Consider the following 27,859-nt stretch of genomic DNA (forward strand, 5'->3'; position numbering starts at 1 on the left):
AATTTTACTGTTCACACACACACACACACACACACACACACACACACACACACACACACACACACCAATCGAAGAATACACCCTATGCCACCAAGCTCGGAGATGTAAACATGCGGAACTGGATTCAACGAGTTAATACTCCACCTCTCTCTCTCTCTCTCTCTCTCTCTCTCTCTCTATTCAGACAAACAGAGACACAAACAGACATAGATAAATAGGTAGACAGATAGACATACAGACAGACACAGACAGGTAGATCAATAGACAGACATACCTACAGATATACCGGTAAAATTACACCATATGATTTTTTTTTCAGGTGAGAAAATCATAGTAATCAGTGAGTTCAGGGCTTTGTAAATTCACCCTACCCCTTACTCCTGTCCACGCACTTCCGTATACAATTGAGGCCATCGAGGTCTGTTTAGTTATGTATAGGCGCATTCAGGAAACATCACTTCAAAGTTCAGTAACCTTGTGCCTGAAAATCAACAACAACTTCAGGTTAGCTGAGGAGATTCATACCCCACCTCTCTCTCTCTCTCTCTCTCTCTCTCTCTCTCTCTCTCTCTCGTATTTACTAGCAACTCTTCTTTACAAGTTTATTTATTCATTTTTATGGTTGCTATTTTTAGAAGGAAGGTCGATGTTAAACTGCGGTATACAAAGCAGAGGGGATTATTAATAGGTAATATGCTACGTAAGTCAGTGTGCATAAGGTGTTATAAAACCACTGTCGCTCGCTTGAATACCTGTGAATTTAGTCACCCCCTGAATTCAGTCGTAGGTGTGATATGGAACTTCTCTCACGTTTGTTACTGCAGGAAGAATGAGTGTCATGCGTTGAAAATGCACTCCCTCCTTTTGTCTGTCCTGTGAATTTTATCTCACTTACTGTACACCGGAATTGATCGCAAGAAAGCAGTAGCTGACATGGAAAGATTCTGTTATATTCCTTTCCTCTGAATTTGATGTCTACAGGGGACCCAAGAAACGTGGGAAGATTTTGCACCCTACTTGTCCCTCACGTGAATTTCATCTTTGTTAGGAGGGACAAATATTCGTAATTTTGTTCCTTTTGAATGTGTGTGTGTGTGTGTGTGTGTGTGTGTGTGTGTGTGTGTGTGTGTGTGTGTGTGTGTGTGTGTTTAATATGAGTTCATTAACTTTCACCACTGGAGGTTTAGTTACGGTAAGTTAGGTTAGGTTGGCTTGAATTGGGTTACTTTGGATTGGGATGGGTTAAGTTAGGTTAGGTTTGGTTAAGTTAGGTGAGGTTGTACTGGGTTGGATTAAATTTGGTTATATTGGGTTAGGTTAGGGTGTGTTGGGCTGAGGTGAGTAATGTTCTTGTTATGGGTGTCGTGAGTAGGTTAGGTTCGTGGAAGGTTATGTCATGTGATCTGTGTGAGGTGTGGTGCAGTTAATAAAGGAAGTGCACAGAGCGACGAGGCAGTAACATCACTGACTTATTAAACAGTGTGAAAGGGAAAGCTACAAAGAGCGAGGGGTGTAGTGGTTGATAGAGGCCGGATTGATCATGTTATTGGTGTTTATCATCATCATCATCGAGACTCACTTTTCCACAATTTCCCAAAGTGAAAGAATGAACCAAGAAATGTTTGTACAGAAGAAGGAAGGGATTTCGTGAATAGACAGTAAACATTGACATCAAGGTCATTGATAAACGGCTTGTGTGTGGAATCCGCCTCTGTTAAAGCATATTAATACACTGCGCTTTTACGAACCCTTTTAGTGGAATTGCCAGAAGTTGATAAGAGAGGGAACACTCGCAACTTGGCCTGTGATCTTTGCAACACCTCTGAAGAAACCCAAGTGTAGCGATATTAGGCTGTGTAGGTGTAGCAACTTTAGGCAATGGTGGCTTAACCTTGGAAATGTGAGAATTGATTAAAGTGCGTTTCTCGAGGAAGATTGGTAGTTTGTGCAATTTGTGTGTTTTGCGAAGTCTTTGTGGATTTCATGGAAGAGCAGTGTGAGATGCAATGAAATATAAATAATTCTCTGTACCTGCCAGTAATTCACTCGGCCAGCACCACCCTCATGCCCCAAAATAGACTACGAATAGCTGGAGAGAGAGAGAGAGAGAGAGAGAGAGAGAGAGAGAGAGAGAGAGAGAACAAATTGGTGTCCTCTGAGGGGGTGTTTTGGGCAATTTTGAGCTTTTTTTGGTGGCAGGGCGAGTTCCTTCACGAGCATAATGAGTGAAGATATTTGTTAACCTGGTTTATCTCTTCGTCCTTTTGCAGCTTATTTCATGCAGCTGAGTGGCAGAGAACGACCATGCAGCGGCTATACTTCCATCCCGGCGCAATTATTCGCGAATGACACCATATTCTGATGTTAATGTACTGTTGTAAATCAGCATTGGAGATGGACAGATAGTAATTTTAGGCTAAATTAGAATAAAAAGAGTATAGGTCAAATAACGCTAGAAATAAAAAAAAAGGAAAACTAAATTACAGTATATTATTTCACAGGGCACGATGGAATTGGACTGGAAGGGACGAAAGCTGAAGAAACCTGCCTGTGCTCAGTGATACAGCCTCCCACATCCATGGCACGCCTGCTGCCCGCTGTGGCCGCTCTTATTAGGTGGGTAAGCCAGAGAGAGAGAGAGAGAGAAAGAGAGAGAGAGAGAGAGAGAACTAGAAAGAGCATACCTCTGCCATGGTCAATGTAATGTATGATTTAGAAACCAGTCTTCGTTCAGCGTCGTTGGTAGAGGTCGTTAATTTTGCCGTCTTAGTCTGCCCTGCTACACAGTCTCAGAGAAGGCATACCTTGTCTGATGCCATTAAAACTCATTATTTATTCCCGCATCCAGAACTGGAGCCACCTAAAAATCTAATCAGCTCTTCCTTGACCCAGTGCCCACCTATTCACCAGATTTGTTTGAAAGACCATGACAGCTTTTTGAGGTATCGTGTGCCTAAACAGAAAACAGAAAAACACGAGTGAAACATATCCTTCATTTCGCTGGCGGAGTTGTGTGTGTGTGTGTGTGTGTGTGTGCTTACCTTTGACTAATTCCTCATCACTCCCCCGTCCTCTTCATGCCAGCGCGAGTATGGGTGAAAACGTCAGCTCTTCCGACTGTCCCCGTGCCCAAGCCATCGACCTGCTGGGCCACTCCTACCTCAACACCATCATACCCTGCTCGTACATCAAAGGTGGGGAGGGCAGCAGTAACCAGTTTGCTGTGCCACTAACTGTAATCACCGCTATCGTATTGCACTCGGGTTATGTCAGGGGTGAGACTTATTAATGGAAGTAGTAGTGGTAGTAGTGAGACGGGAGTTAAGGCGGGAGAAATCTGTAAGCTGGAGGGATGTAGTTTGTTATTCTTGGCTGGGTTAAACTCTGGCGTCAGAATTTTGCGACCTGTGACGGTGCAGGGGATATCACTCTGGCCACTAAGAGACCCGCTCAATTGTGCCTTCGTTGAAAGAAAATGTTGCTTACGAGTCGTGTGCCGTTGCAGCTTGTTGTCCTAGCTCATACTATCCTCTCAGGTAGGGGTATGGTGCAACAGGTATTATTATTACTACTATTATTATTATTATTATTATTTTATTTTTTATTGTTGTTGTTGTAGTAATAATAGAAGTAGTAGTAGTAGTAGTATTTGTTATAGTAGTGGTAATAGTAGTAGTAGTGGTGGTGGTGGTAGTAGAAGTAGTAGTTATAGCAGTAGTAATTGTAGCACTAGTTGTAGTAATTGTAGTAGTGGTAGTAGAAGCAGTAGTATTGGTGGTAATAAAAATTACTGTCTTATTATTAGTGAGAGAAGTAACCCCCAACATGGTATCATATTCCATCATATTATACGTAACATCGTCCACATCACCTGCTTTCATTAATATCTGCATTTAAAAGAAGGTACAAAATGCTCTCCGTAACTTTAATTGACCCTGTTGGCGGGAGTCACACCTCCCAGTAAACCCCTCCAGTACGATGACCTTGATTTTATTCTTGCTATCCCCGGACGATTTAATGCTGTCTAGGAGAGACCCTTTGAACTGGGGGTGTTAGGTGAAGCCTCCCTTAACCCCAACAAAACCTGAGGGCTTTCTTCATCTGAATGGAATCGTCTGGTAGCAGCAAGGTTTAAAAAATTACACCCCTTTAGTGGAGTTCATTCTTTTACCACGATAACGTACGTATCGTGTATTTTGCGATTTTCCAGACGATTTTGACCTTTAGGTTTAGATACAGCCTTCATTAATAACCCCTTAATTCCTACGGTGCTCTCGTTGTGCTAAAAATTGTGTGGAGGTAGAAAGAATGAAATGTTAAAGTTTTTACCGAAGGAGAATGAAAGACGTCACCGTAGCTGGATTTACAATGAGGTACCGTAGTGAAATATTGCGAGCCTTCACCGTACTTAGATTTAGAATAAGGCACGGTACTGAAATATAAGGCACAGTAATGAAATATAAGGCACGGTACTGAAATATAAGGCGCGGGTTAATGCCATATAACAGGCGTCACCGTAGCTGTATTTAGAATAAGACACCGTTATTATCCCTAACCTTGACTGGGACTCGTGGGAACACTCAGACCTTAGCAATTTGGAGGGAGGAGGAAAAGAGGGGAGGTGAGGCAGAGAGGAGAGGAGGTAGGAGAGGGGGAGTTGGGAAGGGAGGGGAGAAGGAGGATGGAGAGAGGAGAGGAGAGGGGGGACGTGGAAGAGAAAGGTGGAGCGAGGAGGGGAGGGGAGGGAAGAGAGAGGAGAGGGAAGGAGGAGGGATGGAGGAGAGGAGAGGAGGGGAGGGGTGGGAGACAGGAGAGGAGAGGGAGAAGAGTGGAGGAGAGGGGGAGTTGGAAGGGGAGGGGAGGAGAATAGGAAAGGAATGGGGAGACAGGAATAATGGACGGGAGGAGAGGAGTAGAAGAGGGGAGAAGGAAAACAAAGGAGGAAAGAAGAGAAGGGTAAATGAAAGGGAAGAGGAGAGGAGGGGGGAGGGAGTGAAGGAGTAGAGAAAGGGACAAGGAGGGAGGGTTGCAGCAGAGCAAGAAGGGAGGAGAAGGAGGAGGGAAGGAGAGGTAGAGGAGGTGAGAGGGAGGGAAAGAGGAGGGGGGAGCAAGAAAACAAGAAAGGAGGGGAGGGAAGGGGGAGAGAAGGGGAGTATTTTTATAGTGCATTCCCCTCCTTGAATGCACTGCTTCTACTCCCGCCAGCACCGAGACGCACGGAATGGCAGAGGGAGGAGAAGGAGAGGGAGGCCGAGAACGAGACCTTTAATTAGGGGGAGGGAAGGTGATGGAGACCGAGAACGAGGCCATTTGAATAGAGGGGGAAGAGAAGGTGATGGAGATAAAAAACGAGATTAGAATGCTCGGGGAACCTTTTGTTGAGGCTGCCTGTCACTGGATGTGGCATCAGGGTAAAGGTAGACAGATGGATAGATGAATGAATGGATCAGGCAGAAGTAGATAGATAGATGGAAGGATGGGTAAATGAACAGAAGGATAGATAGAAGTAAAGTGATGGATATATTAACAGGTAAATAAATGGATGAATGGATAAACAGGTAGTTAGATAAGCAGATAGACAGATACATTTATGGATGGATAAATGGATAGTTAGACAGAAATATTCTTTTATAGATACTGATATAATTCTCTACAACTACAAGAACTACTACCACCACCACCACCAGTACTACTACTACTACTGCTACTACTACTCTACGTCTTACTACCACAAAAACCTTCCCCTCCTCCCCACTCACCCCAGATTTATCACCCATCCCAGTAACATTAAACGCTCACTCCAATATTGACACGGGCGACATCATCCATTCTGCTTTGCCTCTGCCCCATCCCTTGCAAGAAGACACCCATCAGTCCACTGCCTTTACCTAACCCTGCTTGGGAGGTCGGTGTGATGATGATGATGGTGGTGGTGGTGGTGGTGATGGTGAGCGTGATTGTTATGAGGGGTGGTCGTAATAGTGGTGGTGAGGGTGATTAATGTGAGTGGTGATGGTTGTGAGGGGTGGTGGTAATGGGGGTGGTGAGGGTGTGATGTGAGTGGTGATTGGGGTAGTGGAATTGTGATGTGAGTGGTGATTGATGAGTTGGGGATGATTGGGGTGGTGGAATTGTGATGTGAGTGGTGATTGATGATTTGGGGGTGATTGGGGTGGTGGAATTGTGATGTGAGTGGTGATTGATGAGTTGGGAGTGAGTGGTGTGAATGGTGATAGAAGTGGCGACGGTGAGTGATGTGAGTGGTGATAGAAGTGATGATGGTTAGTGGTGATAGTGGTGGTGAGTGGTGCGAGTGGTGATGGTGCGTGGTGGTAATGGTGGTGGGTGGGTGTGGTGATGGTGAGTGGTGGTAGCGGTGGTGGGGGGGTGTCGTGTGGATGGTGATAGAAGTAGTGATGTGAGTGGTGGGTGTGGTTGTAGATGTGATGGTAAGTGGTGTGAATGGTAGTAGTGGTGAGGATGAGTGATGTGAGTGGTGGTGGCTGTGAGCAACGGCGATGGTGATGGTGAGACATTTGGTGGTGATAATGACTGTAATGGTGATGAATGTGAGTTGTGGTTTAGGTGGTGACGATGATGGTAATGAGTGGCAGTAATAATGATGGTGGTAATGATGGGTGTAAGTGTGGCTATGATGCTGGTAATGACAAGTAATGGTGATGCCTAGGTCAATGAATGTTAGTGGTGGAGAATCCAATGGTGTGGGCAGATATTTATAAAGATGCAGTAGTATGTCCTATCACGTGCCTTCACGCATTCACGCTTTTTGAAGGATCCCTCAATGACATATACAAACTCCCACTCACAGACCAAACAGATTATAGTTCTTTTACCTTAATGTACCCCAGAATTTTGTCCTATTGCAGATTATTCTTTGTAAATCAGCGGCACGAGAAGGCAGTACTATGGCTCTACGTCCTTCCCTCAGCACATCTTGTTAATTAACCTCATTTTCTAGTGTTAATCTCTTGTTATAAATCAGTATTCAAGATGGAGGGATGGTAGCTTTTTGCCAGGTTAGGGTAAAAAAGGGCATAGTCGCACTTAAGAACCCGTATAACACGACATGACCTTGTATGAGACAGCTGCCCGTCCTTGACACGTGTTCTTCCTCACCCCACCCCACAGCATAGTAAGCAGTGTTTGTGGTGGTGATGGTGAGGGTAGTGGTTATGGCTGGTGGTGGTAATGAAGGTCGTAGTGTTGTTTATGAGTGATGGTGGTGATAGTGGTGATGGTGACAGGTGTTAAAAGAGACAGGTGATCGGGAGAAGTCATATGCTTCCTTACTTAGTGGTTGTTGTTGTGGTGATGGTGGTGGTGGTAGCTGGTTTTGGTAGTGGTGGTGAGTGGTAGTGATGTTTGGCCCTATGTGGTGTTCGTGGTGATAGTGGTGGTAGTAATGTTATGAATGATGGTGGTAATGGTGGGAGTAATGCCTGTGACAGATGGTGATGATGGTGTACATATGAACGATGATGATGATGATAATGGTTGAATATATACTTGTGGTGATAATGATGTTGTTGTTGATGATGATGATGATTGTATATGCTTGTGGTGGTAATGATGGTGGTGGTGGTGTGATGATGATGATGATGGTAGTGGTGTGATGTTGATGATAATGCCAGTGTGTATGAGTGACACCGATGGTATTACTTACGGCTGATAGTGGTAATGAAGGCCGTAGTGTTGTTTATGACTGATGGTGGTGATGGTGGTGGTGACAGGTACAGATCGTCATGGTGATAAAAGAGACAGGTGAGTAGCTCATATGCTGGTTGTCATTGAGAGAGTCATATTATCCCTCCTTACGTAATGGTGGTAATTGTGGTGGACTGTGCCTGTGGTTGGTTGTTGTGGTGGACTGTGGTTGTGGTGGTTAGTGTTGGTTGTTGTGGTTGTGGTGGTTAGTGTTGGTTGTTGTGGTTGTGGTGGTTAGTGTTGGTTGTTGTGGTTGTGATGGTTAGTGTTGGTTGTTGTGGTTGTGATGGTTAGTGTTGGTTGTTGTGGTTGTGATGGTTAGTGTTGGTTGTTGTGGTTGTGATGGTTGCTGGTGATTGTTGTGGTTGTGATGGTTAGTGTTGGTTGTTGTGGTTGTGATGGTTACTGTTGGTTGTGGTGGTTAGTGTTGATTGTTGTGGTTGTGATGGTTAGTGTTGATTGTTGTGGTTGTGGTGGTTAGTGTTGGTTGTTGTGGTTGTGGTGGTTAGTGTTGGTTGTTGTGGTTGTGGTGGTTAGTATTGGTTGTTGTGGTTGTGATGGTTAGTGTTGGTTGTTGTGGTTGTGATGATTGCTGGTGATTCATATTGGTTGTTGTGGCGGATTGTGGTTACTGTGGTAGTTTTGGTGGCTGGTAGTGTCGATTGCTGTGGTTATAGTGGTTGTCGTAGTGAATGATCGTTATTGTGGTAGTTCTGGTGGTAGTTAATGTTGATTGTTGTGGTTTCGATGATTGTTATGGTAGATTGTGGTTACTGTGGTAGTTTTGGAGGCGATTGGTGTTGATTGTGGTGAGTGTGGTGGTAACTGCAGTATGTAGTTGTGATTGAGGTTACTGTAGTAGTAATTGCACTTGTAGTGGAGGTAGACTGTGGTAGTTCGTGGTCTGGTAGTGGTGGATGTTGGTAGTTGCGGTTGTGGTGGTGGTTATTGATGTAGTAATTGCTGGTTGTGATAGATGCAGTTTTAAATCTATTGTGATCATAGTAGTAATTAATGTTGTCAGTAATGGGTGCTAATTACTGGTTATTATTATGACTAATGGTGATAGACTCCTTTTACTCAAACTAAAATTACCTCCCATCCATCTATCTTGAATACTGAGTTACAACGATAGATAAACACTAGATTCTGATGCTGGTCGCTGAGATATCGCATGGAGAGGATAGAGAGTCGGGGTCAGCAGCCTTTGATGGATTGGAGGCCGGAACTGCTCTGTTACTCAGCTGCAGAGCCAGATGTGTTGAACTTAAAGACTATACCCCCTTCCTCCAATAATAGTAATAATAATGATAATAGCAATAATAAAAAAATGATAATATATAAGAGTATACGTTAAGAACATTTATTCAACGTATAGTTCGTGAAATTATACTGGATACAATTTCTATAAAACTGATACATTAGAAACAAGAGAAAGCACTTTCATGGATTTGTAGTAGAAATATTCAAAGTATTTTCTAAAAATTATACTGCATACAGTTTTTATCAAATTAATGCATTAGAAATAAAGGAAATGATTTTTTAAAAATTTAAATAATGATAAGTTATTAAGTATATCGCATGCATGTTATCGTTTATCGCACAGGCCATATTAACGCATTGGGCGATAATTTTTGCACATCTGGCAAGGCTGGATCACGGAGTGTTGGGTGTAGCACGTCATAGCCTCCTAATCTGAGCTCAAGTCTGTTTGAATGTACTCTTTTTCTAACAAACCCTAACCAGCGTTTGCCCTAGCGATTGACAGCCAGTAAGACTTACTGGGTTTTGTTTTACTAAGTGAAAAACGGGAATATTTTTGTGATTTTGTGGAGTATACTGGTGGGCCGGTAAGATTAGGTTTACGGGTCTCGCCAGGCCTGCGGGCCGTACTTTGCCGACCCGAAGTGTAGTGCCATAACATTGTCATTCTTTATTATGTGACATAAGCAACGAAAGGACGAAATTCTGTACCAGGTTAAGGTGAATGGACTATAGAAACAGTGCACAGAGTATTACAAAGAAGTTCATCGTCATCATCATCAGTTACAAAGAAGTTAAAAGACAGGAATCATTATCGCGAAAAAGCGTGCAGGAAAAAGTGAGAAGCAGGAGTAATACTGAGAAATGTGAATGGGCTCTGACCACTTCTCTCCAATGTCGTAACTTATATTTTATTATTGCCACCACCAGACGATTTTATTCAGCCCTGGAGAGACGTTTCGAATTGGAGGAGTTTGATAGAGCCTTCGTTAACCCCTTCACTACCGGAGGTCTGTCCAAGGAAAAAAAAAATCTAGTTATACGCCATTGGATTGAAGGGATTGATTGTAGATTGTAGTGGACGTTGTAGTGGTTATAGAGACGAATTATAGGACCAGGCATCTCGAATTGAACGGGTCTTGAATTTGGCTCTCATTATCTTGTTTTCGTTTTTTCTTGGAGGGAGTATTCTTACGGACTCCTGGCCTTTGGTTCCTTCTCCCATGCATTAAAAAAAAAAAAATGGTTAGGCGTCTTTCTGTTTAATTATTGCCACTGCCATTTTTCATTCAGCTCTGTGGAGACCTTTCTAAGTTAATGAATTACTACAGTGCCCAGATTTATTTTCCTTTATTTTCCCTTATTTTCCTTTTGCATTTTTTTTTTTCACGGAGCTCAGGGGTAGAGTAATACAATACTGTCTCTCTACGTCCTTTTCACGGCACTTCTTCTTGACTAGCACCGCATTCTACTGTTAATCTAGTGGCTTAACACGGCATTCAGGATGGAGGGAGGGGAATTTTAGGCCAAGTTACAGTGAAGAGGGTATAGAAATCCTAATCAACCCCCCCACTGTCATGGCGTCTCTATTTTGGTCTTCCTTCCGCCCGACGATTTTATTCAGCTTTTGGGAGGCCACCTGTACTTAAGGGGGTTATAGATAATTTAAAAAAGTCTTATCTAGCCTTTTTATTCATGGCGCTTTTATCATTTTATTCTTGCTCCCTCCACTGGCTCAAAGGCTTAAGGTATACACATGAGCACCGTGGAAAAGCGTCCCGTAGCGTCTGTGCCTCCTGTATTTTACCTAACGTTTACCTCCAGACGATTTTACCCAGCTTACAGGAGACCTCGCCTTGTAATGCGGTCAGAGAGTTGTTTTAGTGATGGTGGTAGTGATGATGGTAACGATAGAGGTAGTTGTGGTAGTGGTGGTGGTAGCGATAGAGGTAGTTGTGGTAGTAATAGTGGTAGCGATAAAGATAGTTGTGGTTGCTGTGTTGGTCGTGGTAATATTGATGGTGGTAGTTTTAGTCGCGTTGATGGTAGTGATGGTGATAGCTGTGATAGTGATGGTCGTAGTAATGGTGGTAGTTGCGGTAGGGGTGATGGTAGTGGATTGGTAGTTGTGGTGGTGATAGTGGTAGCGTGTTAACCTCATCATATATGCTGCTATCAAGGGCGAGACTCACGATATACCGTTCCTATATATACCACAACCACCACCTCTACCACAATAGCTTCCAGTGCTACACGTGTATACAGTCAGAACCACAACCACAACTACAAACGCTAACATATCATCATCATCATCATCATCATCACAACCGTTCCCCCTCCCATCAAAAACTACTACTACTGCTAATACTAATACCACCACCACCACCACCACCACCACCAACAACAACAACAACAACAACATATCCACTACCAGTAACACCATAACCACAACTACCAGCATTTGCTCCATAACCACTAACACCACCACCATCACCAACATTACTACTTTGTCAACCACCACTACAGCCACAAACACCACTACAGTATAGCCTACATATTACTGTGTTCTCAGTTAATATAAATGTGTCTTTGTTAGTTTTCTGTCGAGCTTTTATTTGTTCTGAAATTGTTAATGTCTCTTATATACTCTATATGCTTTTTAACATTATCTATTTTCGCTCCCTCATATCGTTCCTTCTCTGTCTTTTTCACTTTTTTTTTCCTGCCTTCCTTCCTTCCTTGTTGCCTTCCGTGCATGTCTTCGTCCCGTCTTCCTTCCTTCCATCCTTCCCTCCACCTCATTTCCTTAAAACCCTCAATCTTTCCTTCTTTTATTTTTTTCAGATTTTTCCATTTCTTTTTTACTCTTCTTCTCCCCTTCCTGTCTTACCTCATAATATATCAACCCGCCCACACACACACACACACACACACACACACACACACACACACACACACACACACACACACACACACACACACACACACACACACACACACACACACACTCTCTCTCTCTCTCTCTCTCTCTCTCCTTTACCTTCCTTTTTCTGTTTCTTCCTCTCGTCACTACTCTTCTGTCTTATATCTTTCTTTTCTCATTCCCCTCTCCTTTTCTTACCGTATCTTCCTTTCTCATTTCTCGCTTCTAGCTCTTTCTTTCCTTCCTTCCCTTCTCCTTTCCTCTTCATACTCATTACTTATTCCCCTCCCCTTGCCCCTCCCTCTCGCCTCTCTCCCCTTGCCCCTCTCCTCTCTCTCTCCTTGTCCCTCCCTCTCCCCTCTCTCCCCTCCCCCACAGTGACTGGTCTAGCAATTTTCAAGGAAGAGGTGAATGGGGGAACTTTTTTTTTTTTTTTTTTAAGGTACCATGTTCAGTATGTGTCCATATGTTTTGCCAATTTCCTTTTTCTGCCGTTGTTCATAATTGAAGGGAAAACAGCGGAAAACCACAGAATTAAAGTGTATTGCTCACGTCCCCCTGATGGCCAGAGGTTTCACAAAGCTTATTGAAATCGTCAGTTGTATAAGAGAACACCCAATGCGTTTTTCATCATACAGGGATAGACAGACAGATAGGTAGATAGATGGGTAAGTAGACAGATAAACAGGCTAGCTAGGGATGTAGGTATAGGTATTGAAATAGATATGAGCGGCTTAGAATCAAAGGGGATTAGCACCCATCAATCTGTTACTTAGTTTTTCTTTCTCGCCCACCACTAACCTACTCCTCCCTCCGCAGAGCACCTTCCCCCCAGCAAGCGGAGTGGCCCCGTCCAGGTGGAGTTCACTATGTATATCCAGGACATCAACTCCATCAGCGCCGCCAACATGGACTTCAGGTGAGGGTGATTGTGTGGCAGTGGCGGTGGTGACAGAAAGGCTGGTGGTGATGATAGGTGGTGGTGGGATGATGATGTATGTAGATAGCGGTGGTGATAGAAGGGATATTGGTGGGGATGGTGAGAGAGGTGGTGGTGATGGTGATAGAGGTGGTTGTGATAGTGGTGGTGATGGTGGGAGAGGTGGTAGTGATAGTGGTGGTGGTAGTAGTGTTGATAAAGATCGAGGTAGTGGTAAGGGTGGTGATAGAGGTAGGTGGTGATAATGGTGATATTGGTAGCGGTGGTTATAGTAGTGGTGGCAAGAAAGAACGGTGGTGGCGATGATAGTGGTAGTAGGTAGAAGATGGGGATAGTGGTAGTGGTTTAATTTAGTACACCTAAAATATTACTTCGCCCTTCAGGTTTAAACTTTGAATACAAACTTCATCTCCAGTACCCAGTTCTTTAAAAAATCGTGTTCTGAGTGGCATGGGAAGTTCCGTAACGCCTTTTCCTGGCCGATTCATTTTGCATTTTTGCTTGGTGCACCTTAACATTCGCTTGTATGTTATTTATATCGTTTTCATGGACATAGTTTGTAACATTAACGTATAAGAGAATGTTGAAGTGTTATATGCAGAGTAAATCGGTAAAGGAAGAGAAGTTACGATAAATTGGAAGTCACGCAGAATACGGCCTTCACGCTCGAGTCTTTTAAATATCAGTCTTAAAGAGTATCAGTCGTAATGTAAGCCAATCCAACCCCACTTAATCAAATCAGACCTAAGCTAACTCTGCTTGGCGCCCCCCCTTCCCTACACAGCTGACCCTGTCTTGCATAGGTAGTTGATTAACCTAATCTAACCTAACTTCACTTAACCTAACTTCCATCTCACTTTCCTACTCAGTTGACCTGTTACTACATATGACGGTCGAGGAGCCGCGTGTGGGGGTGAGGGATCAGGGGGGTGGGACTAACCTAATTACACCAACCTTAATCAAGTCTGACCTAACCTAACTTAACCTGACCTAACTTAACCTATACCTCATCCACAGGGTTGACCTCTTTCTGCACCTGACGTGGTAGCCGTGAGGGGTCAGGAGGGTGGGAATAATTTAACCAGACCTAATCAAGTCTGACCTAACCCAACCTGACCTAATCTAACTTAACCTATACCTCCCCTGCAGAGTTGACCTGTTCCTGCACATGACGTGGGAGGAGCCCCGTCTGACCTTGGATGGTGTGGGTCAGGGGTCAGGGGAGCGGGACCACCTCACCTTACCTGCCTACGTCATCGACCACCTGTGGACGCCCGATCCATACGTCACCAACGCCAAGGACGCAGGTGACAGACGCATTATCATCATCATCATCATCATCAAAAATATATAAGGGTAGATGACATGTATGCTCCCCTTGTGGCACTGCATGACTGAAGAATATCCAGGTGTCTCTTGGGGATTCGAACCTGGCCGCGTAACAGAGGTATAAATGCAGCCAAGCGATAATCATTAGCGAGAGTTATTGGTATGGATTAGTAGCAGGAATTATTAGCAAGATTTTGTGGCAAGATTTGTGAGTAAGAATATTTAGCATGATGTATGAGCAAGATTTATTACAGTAGTTAGTATTATTAGTAAGAGTGATTGTCAAGAATTATGAGAAAGAATTATTAGCAAGAGTCATTAGCAAGAATTTTTTGAAACACTCATTAGGAGGAATTATTAGCAAGATTTATTACGAAGCCTTATTAGCAAGAATTATCAGCAAGAAGTGCCCCAATAATTATAAATGCCAGTATATAACCCGAATAATATGCCAGGAGATATAATTAATAGTGGGGATGTCAGCAATGAAATAAATGATGATAGGGGTAATAAAGGAGGGATGATAATTGTGTTGGAATATTAGTAGGAGATTTGATGGTGCGACAGAAAGGGAGGTGTGTTTGTGAAAGGAGAGAGAGAGAGAGAAAGGGGAGGGGGGTGAGTTACGAGACATGAGGGAGAAAGGGAGGGGAGGGAAGTAGGTGAGAGTCGAAAGGAGAGAGAAACAGAAAAGAGTAGGGAGGAAAGTAGGAGGGAGAGAGGAGGGGGGGGTAGATGGGAGGGAGGGAAGTGAGTAGCATGGGAGCGGGAGAGGGGAGGGGGGTTAGGGAAGGGGGAAGTAGACGGGAGCGGGAGAGGGAAATGGGAGGGAAAGTAGAAGAGAAAGAAGGGGAAAGGGAGAAGAGGAAAAGAGGAGGAAAGACAGAGCAAGGGAAGAGAGGAGAGGGGAAATGGGTGAGACGGTAAAAGAGGAGCAGGAAAGAAGAGGAGGGGGAAGAAAAGGGAAGGGGAAGAGGGGAGGAGAATGAGAAAGGGTAAGTGAGGAAAAGAAAGAATTAAGAGTGGAGGTAAAGGAAGAGGGGGAGGGGAGAAGCAAAGGAAGGGGGGACAGGGGGGAGAATCGCCCCTGCAACTGTAGTATTGACCTTTGTGCGGGAAGAGAGAGAGAGAGAGACAGACAGACAGACAGACAGAGAATATGACAAATTTAAGTGACAAAACAACACAATTAGGAGAAAGGGAGTGGATAAGAATAAAGAAAAAAGTAAGACAAAGATAGAGGGAGGGAGAAGTAATAAGCAGTGAAGTCAGAGGTACGGTACTAGAGAGAGAGAGAGAGAATATGACAAATTTAAGTGACAAAACGACACAATTAGGAGAAAGGGAGTGGATGAAAAAAAAATAATAATAAAAATAAGACAGAGAGAGAGAGGGGGGGGGGAGATAATAAGCAGTGAACTTAGAGGTCTAGCACATGCAAACCCAACACCCGCCCACTCACTCTTTTCATATTATTTTCCTTCAGTGTCCCTTTCATCGCTCTAGTTATTATTTATGTTTTTACGTCATCTTTATTTACACCTTTATCAGTCATTTTCTGTCTTCATTTATCTGTCTCTGTTCATCTCTCTCTTAAGTACCCAGTAATCTATCATTTTTTATCTATCTCTGTACCTGTCTGTTTATATCTCTCTCACCTATCCATTTATCTATTTCCTATTAGTATTTATCTACCCATCTCTCTGTCTTTATCCTTTTCTCTTTCTTTACCCATTTAGATGTGTTTTCATGTCCCTACTAAGTAACGATCGTCCAACCAAGATAAATTACTGTATACTCATCCTAATTTGTAGTTACATGATCACAAACATCACCCACTCACTCCTAAATTCCTTCACTGTACTCTACATCACTCTCCAGCTATATCTATCTGTCTATCTATCATCTGTCCATCTACCTATCTACTCAGTAACTACTCCTTCTCCACCACACATCACCCCTCTCGTTGGCATAAAAAAAATTCGCAACACCTCTTCGTCGGCGATTTACTTTCCACATTAGGTGTTGATATCCTTTGTTTTGTTACAGAAATGAGCCTTTAAAAAATTTGTAAACATCAAATAACAGAATATTGAGGTGAATCGATAAGGAAGAGGTGCAGGGAAATATTTCATGGCTGCAAAAACACTATTATTCTTCTCAACAACTATAAATCAAGGTCATCAGTTCATTAATCTTGTAACTGCAACCCCCCCCCCCCACACACACAAAAGAAAAATCACAGGTATATACTTTTTAAACACAGAACCCAAAATTCATATGCTATTTTTTTTTTTTTTCCCTACAGACTCTCAAATCACAGATATTTATTTTTATGTATGTATATTTTTTTTATTTATCTGTACCCAGTCAGCAGTGTTCCTTGCCCCCCCCCCCACGAAATATCACCCTTCATCATGTAATTCCCATCATCACTTTACCACCAGAACCGAGCGTAACTGACACGGAAAACACGCAGCTAAGGTTCTCCCATGGTTCGACACGCAACCGTCAGCTTACACTTTCAGGTCCCTTTTTCAGTTTTAGTTATAAGTTGACTGGAATCCTGAAAAGCAGGCACATCTAAATTTGTTTGCTCTGTTACTGCATATTGAAAGAAAAAATAATAATTAATAACGTTATGAATCAGTCTGTGTTAAAATTAAATCCAAATAGAGAGAGAGAGAGAGAGAGAGAGAGTTTTTTCTGCCGTATGAAGTGATGTGTGTATTGCAAGGTCACGATATCAAAGCTCTACGGTACCCTTTTCTTTTTTGTGGGGAAGTGAAAGGAATTGATTTTTTAATGATAGCTTTCACTGCTCTACTGCAGTGCCCTCCGTCACGCCAGAAAACGCGTATGCCAGAAAACGCTCGTACACACACACACACACACACACACACACACACACACACACACACACACACACACACACACAACGCTAATATACTTCAGTCGTTAATGTCTCCAGCCTGACAGTATAAACGGTCGATGTAGATTAAATATTACGAGTGAATACAGAACTGCGAGAAGTCAGGTAACACTGGCACTTAAAAGAGAGAGAGAGAGAGATAGGCAAGTTAGAAGAAAACAGGGAAGCCTTCTAGATGTAGGATTTAGTTTTCTAGTATGACAGTAAACAGTTCCTGTTGTATGATGAGAAATGGCAACAGAGAACAGATGAATAAAAATTTCATATGTGTAAATGAATCAGTGAGTTAAAAGTAGAGAGCAGAATCCGGAGAGGTATTGTCAGTTCTTCATAAGTGTAAACGAATTAGTAAGTTAAACGTAGAGAGTAGAATCCGTAGAGTTACTGTTGCGAGGTCTTGGAATTAATTAAGGAACATTAGAAAGAAGAAAAAAGAAGAGCATATTGAGTAGGGCAAAGGGAAATTAGATGGAAGTAGAATTAGAATTATAAAAAAAATAACTATAAACATGTTTATTTAGTTTCTCGTGGACAAAATTAAAGAAACTAAGATGAATGGAGGAAGTTTGAGTACTTGAGAGACACGTTAGGTAGGGAGAATAAGAAACAGCAGAAGTAATGTTATAAAAATAGCCGAGCAATGCAATATAAATCACGGAAGTAATGTTATGATCATAGAGAGAGAGAGAGAGAGATTAGACTTTAGCATTCTCTAGTATATCATTTGTATTGCTTTGCTACTGATATTGTTAGAGCCAGTAACATACGTACACTGAGCCGTAATGTGCTGAATAAATCACAAGGGAAGAGATGTTTTGAATTCTCCGGTCAGTTAGAACACGAACCACGATAAATTACAGAGTGCTTCGAAATTACTGCACCTAGAGCTGAAAACAGGGACCTGGTTGTGACGTGACGGTTGCATGTGGTGGAATGTTGGCGTGTTTTCCTCGTCAGTCGCTTTTGTGGTTGTAATTGTGCCCTGTCAACACAATACTGTCAGTGCTTGAAGGGTTCAGCCACGGTACGTCGCCTGAAATTCACTCCCTCACCCGTGTAATTCTTAATGGCGAGTCAAGCAATATATTTGAGTGCTTTCCCTGTCAGTGACGCTGGAAGGATTGAACGTGAACGCAGCAGAAAGTGAAGGGTGTTACGTCACCAGCGTCACTCAGGATGTAGGTAATAGCATTAGATAACTTGGCAAACATATCTTCGTCATGCGTGGTTGTCAGATTAAATGTGTTATATCCAGAACAAGGACATGCGTCTATCAGCCTTCCTCAGAAAGTTGAATTCGATACTAACTACGTGCAAAATTACCGTCTAATAGCGTTCCTGTCCGTCATTTATATCATTTTACGGTCGTTTTTGCAGCTTGAATAATTTTACTCTAGATTAAGTATAGGCAAGAAAGCATGACCAAATTTGCCGTACTTCTTTAACAAGTAGCCTATTCGTGTTATTTTTAAGTGTTGGTAAAATATTAAAATTGAAGACATCCACGTGCCTGTTTTTAATGGTTATGAAAAGGTATATATATAGTTTATCTGAAAATACAGTAGCGATGAAAGGAAAGTGAGAAGCTTGAATGTGTTGGAGGACATCTGTGTATATAATTGGTACTGCTGTCTTGAAGCTCGGATAGCATTAGGACTCTCTCTCTCTCTCTCTCAGCGGTAAACCCAGCTAAATACACCCCCGTCTCTCTCCGTCACAGCTATAACGAAGCTCACCACAACGTACGCTAGTGTGACGCTGTACCGTAACCACACGATCCGGTACTCTGCCCGGGTGTACAGTACCATAGCCTGCCAGATGGAGTTCCACGGGTACCCCATGGACGTGCAGACCTGTGCTATGATCATGCAGAGTTGTGAGTACAGGATTTATTTATTTATTTATTTATGTATGTATTTCTGGCTTCTTTGGGTTGTGAGTGAGTATCTTTTTCGTTGTTTCTTATATAACTTTTGTATTTCTGACTTTGGGTTGTGAGTGTGTGAGTTTCGTTTTCACTTTCATCCTTTCTTTCTTTTTCCTTTTTTTGTATCTGTCACGCTTTTGTGAGTTGTGAGTACCTTAGTGTTGTTTTTGTTTTGCGTTTGTATTTGGTGTTTATGTGTACAGTACTAGTGACTCTCTTATTTATTTAGCTTTTGTCCGCTGTCTGTTGTGAGTGCATGAGTGGCTTGTTTAGATTTAACTTTTGTAGTTGTATGGCTTCAGTGAGTACCTGATTTTTTTCTTTTATCTGGCCAGTATTTCTGCCTGGCATTGGTGAGTGGCCTTCTATTTTATCTGTCTTGTTATCTGTCTGTATTTGGTGAATACAGGACCTGAGTGACTTTTTAAAATCAGGCCACTGTACCTCCCCGGCTTTTGTGAGTACAGTACATGAGTGGCTTTTTAAATTTGCATTTATATCTGTCTGCCTTCCTTGAGTTGAGTACAATTTTTTTTTTTATTCAACCTTTGTTTGTCTGGATTTTGTAAGTACCCAAGTGGCGGGAAGGATGAAAGATGAGTAGAGAGATTGAATATTGATACCTGGATATGCAGCCCTGTGTTTAGGATTATGCAGAGTCGTGAGTATTTGAATGCCTGGTTTTAGTATTGGATTTACCCCGTGGATTTGGTGTTGTACCTGTGTGTATCATTCACGGATTTACCTGCAGTCTTACGGTCAAATGCCCTGCGTAGCTAAGATCTGTTTTCGCCGTCTGACAAGGAACATATGGGAGGTTTCTGATTGCGCATTCCTTCCCCATCCTGGTTTTGTTTTTCGATTTCTTTCTGGTATCTCTTTAGCGTCTGTGAGTACCTGAGTGATGGAAAGGATGAAAGATGACTTGGGTTTAAAAAAATTATATATATAGGCATTACCTGTGTTGTGATCATGTATACAGTACTCTTGAAGTATTCATTAAGTATCTTGCTCACGGCACAGAGTGATTAGTGCGTGCCAGAAGTCTGTGGGTATTGGGTTGTGTAAGGTGTCAGTTTTCTGTGGGTTGTGGAGTGTGTGTTTTGTGTGGACATTTGGTCGTTTGGAATGTAAGTTGTCTGCAGGTATTTGATCGTTTGCTGTATTTAACCATATTGTAGGTTGTCTGTGAACGACCTACCGGTATGTATCTGACTTCTGCTGACATCTAACTGACCTCTGTAGTCGTCGTCAGTTTTTAATAAGGAGTAACATTATTATCTGCAAGTGTACCTTCATGCCTCTACTTGTACTAAATTTCAGCCCTGTTTCTCCCGGCATTGTCAAGGTCATCGGTAGTTACTCGAGCTGTGGTGTATGTAATTTTCGTGGGCTTTAAAAAAACTCACGTGTACAGTTGCAGACATAAATACTGTTCCACTCCATAACCATAAATTGTGAACTAGTCGCCTGTGACTTTCGAAACCCATTGAAGCAAACATCGGACCCCAGTTGACCTTTCAGAATATAATGTACAAGAGTTTCATAATTGTTGGGTTAAAAAAGTGTAACGGTGTTTTTATCCATAATTGTACTTTTTTCTCCAGATATTACCTTACCAGTCAGTCATTATTTTTTTATTCATTTACTTGTTTTTTTAATATATTTTATTCTGTCATCTGTATTATGCAACTCGCCCCTACCCTCAAGAAACAAAACCTTTCTTGGATACTGTTCTAGGGTATAGGTTTAGTCTTCATCATCATCGTTAACCCTTTTAGTACAATGACGTCGTTTTGTAGTTAATTTTTTATGCTACTGATAGTTCTTTTTAGTATACCAGAGACCCAGGTATAGGAGTCAGTGAAGGTTGTATCTAGCTTATCCCGTGCAGAAAGTCTCCCCGAAGCTAAGTAATATTGTCCGGCGGAGTTGATTTTAAAAGACATTATAGGGAGGTGGTGGCCGAGTGGTTTGACGGGTACTGTGTTGTTTGGTGTGACGCGTGGTGGATCCCAGGCAGGGGCAAGGAACATTGTGATGAATTTATTTGCGTTACAGCAGACATTACAGATATACTACAAGACACACCGCCATGCCAACACAACACCCCGCTAATACCAGTGCACCCATCCTGAATGAGATAGCCCTGGCATGTATTCAGTATTTACGGTGGGTATTAGTGCCGAAGCGGTGACATGTGTAGCTGTGTGGCACGTAGGAGGACCATTAGGCCTCAGGGAACGGAGAGTTAAGACCATACTCAGAGTCGGTCACATAAAAAAATAATGATGGAGTATAATAAGGGTAAAAGAAGCGCTTTCATTGTCCGCGTCTGCACCTTTCCTCCATCTACCAATAGTCTTTATGGCTATTTATTTCTCACTTGTCAATGTCAAGGTTATGGGCTGACACCTGAGCCATTAAGGGTGACAGGTGCACACTGAGGCTCAGGTAACGATGACGGAGGAGGTACGCACGTCGATATCGGTGCGGTGGTGGTGGTGGTGGTGGTAGAGGGCGTGTGGGTCCAGCAAGCTCTTGGTGCAATTACATAGCCACTCATTAGGCGGCCCATTGACAGGTTAAGAAAGACGTGAAGGGGAAAAAGGTTAAATGCTCGTACTACTGTTATGGCATTTTACACGGACGTCTATAAGCGGCTCAGTCGGTAGCTAAAAGACAGGGGGTGGGAGTGAAAGGCAAAAAGATAGAGTGCATATAACAAATTACATAGACTGATTGCACAGACAGGAACTAATTTTTTTCATACACAAGATGAACAGAGGAAGGAAAAACAGATTAAATAAAAAATCCATACACCATATTACAGAGTTCCTCCATTCATAAAAATCATGTAACAGCGACAGCCAGACACAAAGTACAGTAAAGGAGGAAGTAAAATATTAAATGGCTGCATAAACATTTAATATTCCACCACAAAATTAATATACTTTTTACTGATGTTATGACTCGTGTTACTGCTGCTTACTTCCTCGTCTCTTATGACTATTATTACTGCTGGAAAAAAAAAAAGAGAGAGAGAAGCCTGAAATAACCCTAGTACTCTTCATATACCACTACTACTATCACGCCCACTCTAATTACAAAGCCATTGAGAGAGAGAGAGAGCCTTTAATTTCATCGCCATTCAGAGAGAGAGGGTGGGGGGGGGAGAGGGGAGGCCATTCAGTTACGTAGCCATTGAGAGAGAGGGAGAGAGGGAGAAAGAGAGACCCGTTTATCTTGTAGTGCGACGGTTCTAGTGGTCGAGTGCATAACGCGTTTGTCCATCAATCATGTGGACCCGTGTTCGATTCCAGAGGCGGCAGTCATTTAAGTGGCTTGTTACAGTGTGCTCTTACGTGTGTTCTTTTCATGGTTGTACCCCCAGTGACATATGGAGCTTAATTCCTGGCTTTTAGACGTTCCGTAACACCTCTTTCTAAGCGATTCATTTTTTGCACATAGCTCGTTCACCTTATCATCTTCTACGTTATTGCAGCGAAGTGTGTTGATGGTAGACAGGTATGAATAAAATACGAAAGAATGTCGTTTTGTTGTTGTTGTTATTGTTGGAATTGTTCTTGTTGGTATTGTTTGCAAACGAGCGGATGTCTGTTGCCTATACATCATCTGTCTAACGTGGTGGAGTCTCATGAATCAGGAGAGGCCTACTGCTTCTTTTGCCAAATTCTGCTAAAGAGACAGTTCTGTGTGTGGACAGTGTGGCCATGACATTGGGCAGCACGCACAAAGGAAACACTACCTGTACCCAGAAAGATTGTATGAGAGTTAGAGATCAACTACACTCCGTGGCTGTAACACCTAAGCTCCCAGCAAAGTATCCAGTAGTAATACGGAGCCTTTAAGATCAGCGCGAAATCTTGATGGAAAATCTACAGGCCCACATCTCACATGATGCTGGTATTGTTGTTGTTATTGTTACTGTTGTTTTTATTATTGTTACTGTTGTTATTATTCACCAGCTCCATACTGCCGTTATTGTTAGTCTTATGCTCTTTCTTTCTTCCTTGTTAATTGTGGGAGGCACTTTTACCCATCAGAATTAACCGATGCCAACCAAACTTGGACACAATGACGAGCCTGTGACCTAGTTGTGTCCTCAAGATTTTGGTTGCTAGGCAACTACTGTTTGCCTAGCAACTGCCGAAAAACCGCCTTTTTCATACTTTTCACGTTTTGAACCGTAGAATCATTACGGATGGGTATAAAAAGCTCTGACTTTTTAAGGCGTAATCTTGAAGTCATTTCCTATCGGAAATGTGCCATCCATTTTCTCTCTCTCCTCTAGTTTTCGAGCGGCAACCTTGCGAAGATTGACCTCAGCGTCCCTAGCAACCAGTACCGGTTTTCAGTGTCACCCCTAGTTCCCCAGCGGCTTCATGGAATTGAATGAGAGTTTGCATGCTTATAGACACAGACTAGTACTACAGCTTTCTATGGTACACCTATGTGGTACATTGGCCAGGTCAGGGGTCAAAGAGCATCCAATGCAAAAACTGAAAATAGTTAAAATCACGACTGTGCTAGCACAAAATGCTAAGACTGCAAAGATTATTAAGCCAGGGCCATGATTCTTGAATGGAATGTTGCACTGGAGTACTTCCATACAAAAATAACATACAGTGTCGAAATTCACTTCCAGTCGCTGGCAGACCCAACTAGAAGCTGTACCTCTGGTGGGTCATTCCGGGAATTTCAAGTTCTCTGGCTCCACAGTGGGTGGATGGAGTTGAATGAAACTTTACATGCTTATTGACGATAATGAGTACTACAAGTGTACTTCGTACATGCATGAGTGATATCAGCCAGGTCAGGGATCGAGTCATCAGGTGTAGAAAATATGAACAGCCCTAAAATTACTACCATGCTCGCGCGAAATGCTAAGGCTCTGATGATTATTAAGCCAGGGCCATGATTGTTGGGTAGAATGTTGCACTGGAGTACCTCCTTATAGAAATGACTTTTTGTGTTGAAACTCACTTCCGGTCGCTCGCAGCGCCACCTATGATTTGTACCACGGGTGGGCCACAGCTTGGTACGCTTAGAGCTGGCCATCGTCGCCTACTGGCTTGTTGTTATTGATATTGTTATTATTTTTGGTGTTGTTATTGTTGTTCTTGCTGTTATTGTTATTGTTGTTATTGTTTTAGTTGGTATTATTATTGTTGCATTTATTGTTGGTATTGGTATTGGAATTGTTGGTATTGGGATTGTTATAATTGTTGTTGTTGGTATTGGTATTGTTGTTGTTGCCTAAGGTTCATCTGGACGTGAATTCGATGGACTGCAGGCTGAAGCTGTTCCTCTCCTGCACCTTGCCGTCGTCCTTTCGGGGGATAGGAAGGAAGCTGAGGAGCGATAGTGAATCCGGGTAGCGGAGTCGTCCAGTTGTATCAGTGTGATCTGTGTCAGCGAGCGAGAATAGAATAGAAGAGAGAGAGAGAGAGAGAGAGAGAGAGAGAGGGGGGAACAGACTGGCATATTCGAGGAGACAGACAAACCGAAGTTAGCAGAGACACAGACAGATGCGGAAACAGACACACACAGACAGTAACCTCAGCACCACTCCTCAACGCACTGAGGAGTTGGTGCCGGGGGACGCCTTCACGTGGTGGTAATGTTATAACCAAGTGGCCCCGCTGCCCGCTTATCCAGACATGCAGCTTCCTCCCGAAATGAAGATGGCGGCAATACTCTTAGTTGTAGCCACTAATCGTAGCCCTGAGTTCATCAGAAATTTGAACCTGGTGGATTGCAGGCTGAAGTTACCCTCATCCTGCAGCCTACTATCCTTCTTTTGGAGATAGCGAGGGAGTTGAGGGGCATTTGTATAAACAGCCAGAGAGTTGCTCAAGCATATCGGTGCGTCCACGTGAAGGCGTTCCTCTTCGGCACCAATGGAGGACCGGGGGATAAGGGCAGCGTCAACCTGCAGTCCACCGGGTTTACGTCCAGATGAACCTGGGGCGACAACAACAAGACCGGGGACGTCGACCTGTGTAAAGGCTGGGTAGGGAGCGATTAGGACAAAGGGAATGCGGTAACGGCAGGAGATCGATAGCACTGGGAGGGTTGTGTGTGGGTCAGGCGTGAGTGAGGCAGGGTGACGATTAATGGCACGGGAGAGAGAGAGAGAGAGAATGTGGATTTGGTCAATGATATATTTATTTGAAATTCCTGTCGTGGATTTTGTTAATATTAGTATTTTTCAGTCTGTATTTGCTTTTGTCAGTGTGTAGAGAATGGAGAATGAGGGGTTGACTCGGGAAGGGGAGACCGAAGATGAGGTGGAGGGTAGTGTGAGTTGGAGAGAGAGCAGCCTGATGGGGGAGGACAGAGTGGCATGAGCGTGATTTGTTTGTGGCTGCCCATTCCAGGATTAAGGCTTCTGGCCCTGGGTAGATAGACTTTAAATAACCTTGATATAGGGGTGAAATGAAGTCTTAAAGAATGTTGGTTGTGTACATTACGGATTATTTTTATTTTTTTTATTTATTTATTTATTTTTTTTAAGGAAGCAGTCAGAGGCTCAGAAACTTTAGGAACTTCGTCATCCATTGAAAGTCATAAAAAAAAATCAAGATAAATCATTCTGAGATGGTGAACACATCGCATTTGGTAGGAGGTTATAGGCAGAGGAAGAAAAGAGAAGAAAACTGTGTGTGTCGAGGAGTGAGAATATTTGTTATTTCTTGGATTATAAGGTTGGGGGCGTATGTAGACGGGTGCTGCGTGTCCGCTGTAAAGGAGAAGGCATGTAGTGTTTAGGAGAAGATATGGAGATAGATGCAATACTGTAGCGAAGACTGAATATAGTGAGATGAGGGGACCAGATGAGATGTAAGTCTTTGATTCCACCCTGTTGAGGAGTGCGGTGTCTGGTGAACCCCCTGCACATGACAGCCGTACTTCACACAGGGTCGAATAAGGCCCCTGTACAGATTCCGCAGCTGAGTTGATTCAACTCTGGCAAACCCTGAAAAACTGAGTTTGTAAGGGAAGTTGTGTGATCTTTCCCAAGTAGATAACGAGCAGAAGATACGCCGTGGAGGTCAAGAGATGAATGAGAGTCTTGTGTGATGCAGAAAGTGAAAGCATAGATATGTGGATTAATGTACCGGGGAGAGAATGTAGGAATTGAGTTACAGTATTTCGGCACTGGTAATGTAGGTATGATGATGTCTTTTTTCTTTTCCTCTAGCAACGAAACAAACGATTTGATAAAGTTTATGAGACGCCTCTAGTGAAGGCATTAATGAGGCCTGTGTCTAACCCCTCCAATTCGAAAAGTCTCTCCAGCGATAGGAGGATTAAAATATACCTGACGTCCTCATAGTAAAGTAGAAGTACATTTGAGGGCAGATGCCAGTAGGCGCATGGCAGCGGTACTCATTTTCGTAACTTAGGCCTTTTGAACCAGTTGCGGGTTATTCATCCCCAGTCCAGGGGTACAAGGCCACTTCATCATGCAAGTTACCACAGTTACCTCCCCCAGGTGCTACCCTTATGTCATTTAAACTGGAAACCCAGAAATAGTGGGTGACACCCGAGTTTAGTGCACCAGCCGCCTGCAACAGGGTTCGAATCCTGATGCTTACGGGCCGGCAGCTTCATAACTACGAACACTAACCACTCGACTACCGCGGTGGCGCTCGCAATAAAGGGGTAAAACAATAAGAGCGCGAGTGCCACGGAGTTAAGAGGGGCCAATGCAGTGGATTTTCTGACTTCATGATTGTGGCAAACAAAGAGAAACCGAGAGGGACATGAATGAATGAGAGAGAGAGGGAGTTGCTGAGAGTGTAGGATTAAAAATGAATAAAAAAAGTGGCTGAAGAATTTACGAACAATCGACGAGTTCTTGACAGTAAACCTGGAGCAAGTGACAGAAAATCTGTGGAATGCGCACAAACAATACTTAGTTAGGAATGTCATATATGTGATGGGTGTTGCGAGACGAATACATCTGTTGTCGTTTGCTTTATTTTGTACACACTGAAAAATTCAGGTTCTGTTGTTGGCACCATCCGGACGAATCCGTATACAAAAGTTACAGAAAATGAAGCACTGACCAGGAGCCTACACGTGGTGGCGCTGTGTACCCTGGGTGAAGCAACTGGATTGTGGGAGCCAGACCACCTCATATTTCCCTGCACCTCGCCGTGGGCGGGACTCTGGTCCGACCCTGGTGAGGCGGTATTTTTCACAAGGGGGTGACGGATCCGTACACGGTGTATGTGCTGTACTGTACCTGTGGGACCGCCCCAAAGAAGCAGTTGCGCACTTGTGGTCAACGGATATGCTCAGCCAGACAGACCGGAGTTAGACACCAATAGCAACATCAGAGAATGAAGGATATGTTACTACGTGCCCCTTTCATACACGTTTCGGCTTACGATCCAGGTAGTACAAGGTTACAGTTCATGTGCACCCAAAGACGCAGCCATCACCGGACTGAGGTATTCGGCCAGGCTGGATAATGTCGCTTCCCAGGTGTGGTGTGGCGGGAAGGAGGTCACTGTGGGATGGGTCAGGGGCGGGATTAGTCTGCGACAAACGTGACCTGCAACTTTACCGTCAGTGTGACTATTTCTTTACTGGGTACATGCTGTGGTGATGGTGTAAGCTGTGGTATTTCTGTGGGGATCTGGGTGAAAGGGATGTAATTTCGTGTGCTTAGGAGGCTCCATAGCGCCTCTTCTGTACATGATATTTTTACGTGTTGCACCATAACTCAGGCTGCAACTGTACATCGCGTCTGACCATCCCTTGTGTGGAATGTGGGAACCTACG

The 27,859-nt window shown here is 43.3% G+C and overlaps 1 protein-coding gene across 1 annotated transcript in view; it reads left to right on the forward strand.

Annotated features, from left to right (window-relative positions):
- The first annotated feature begins 3,091 nt into the window (after nt 1-3,091).
- The window catches only part of LOC145402572 (glycine receptor subunit alpha-4-like), a 39,285-nt gene continuing 14,517 nt past the window's right edge, over nt 3,092-27,859 (forward strand). The window contains exons 1-4 of the mRNA XM_080274599.1: nt 3,092-3,194; nt 12,731-12,830; nt 14,001-14,158; nt 18,833-18,988. Of these exons, the coding sequence (XP_080130725.1) occupies nt 3,092-3,194; nt 12,731-12,830; nt 14,001-14,158; nt 18,833-18,988 (517 nt within the window). The remainder of the gene's footprint in view (nt 3,195-12,730; nt 12,831-14,000; nt 14,159-18,832; nt 18,989-27,859) is intronic.

The sequence above is a fragment of the Coenobita brevimanus genome, chromosome 1 (genome assembly GCF_032717465.1).
Source record: "Coenobita brevimanus isolate Jiangsu-jjx chromosome 1, ASM3271746v2, whole genome shotgun sequence".
NCBI classification, from domain to species: Eukaryota; Metazoa; Arthropoda; class Malacostraca; order Decapoda; family Coenobitidae; genus Coenobita; species Coenobita brevimanus.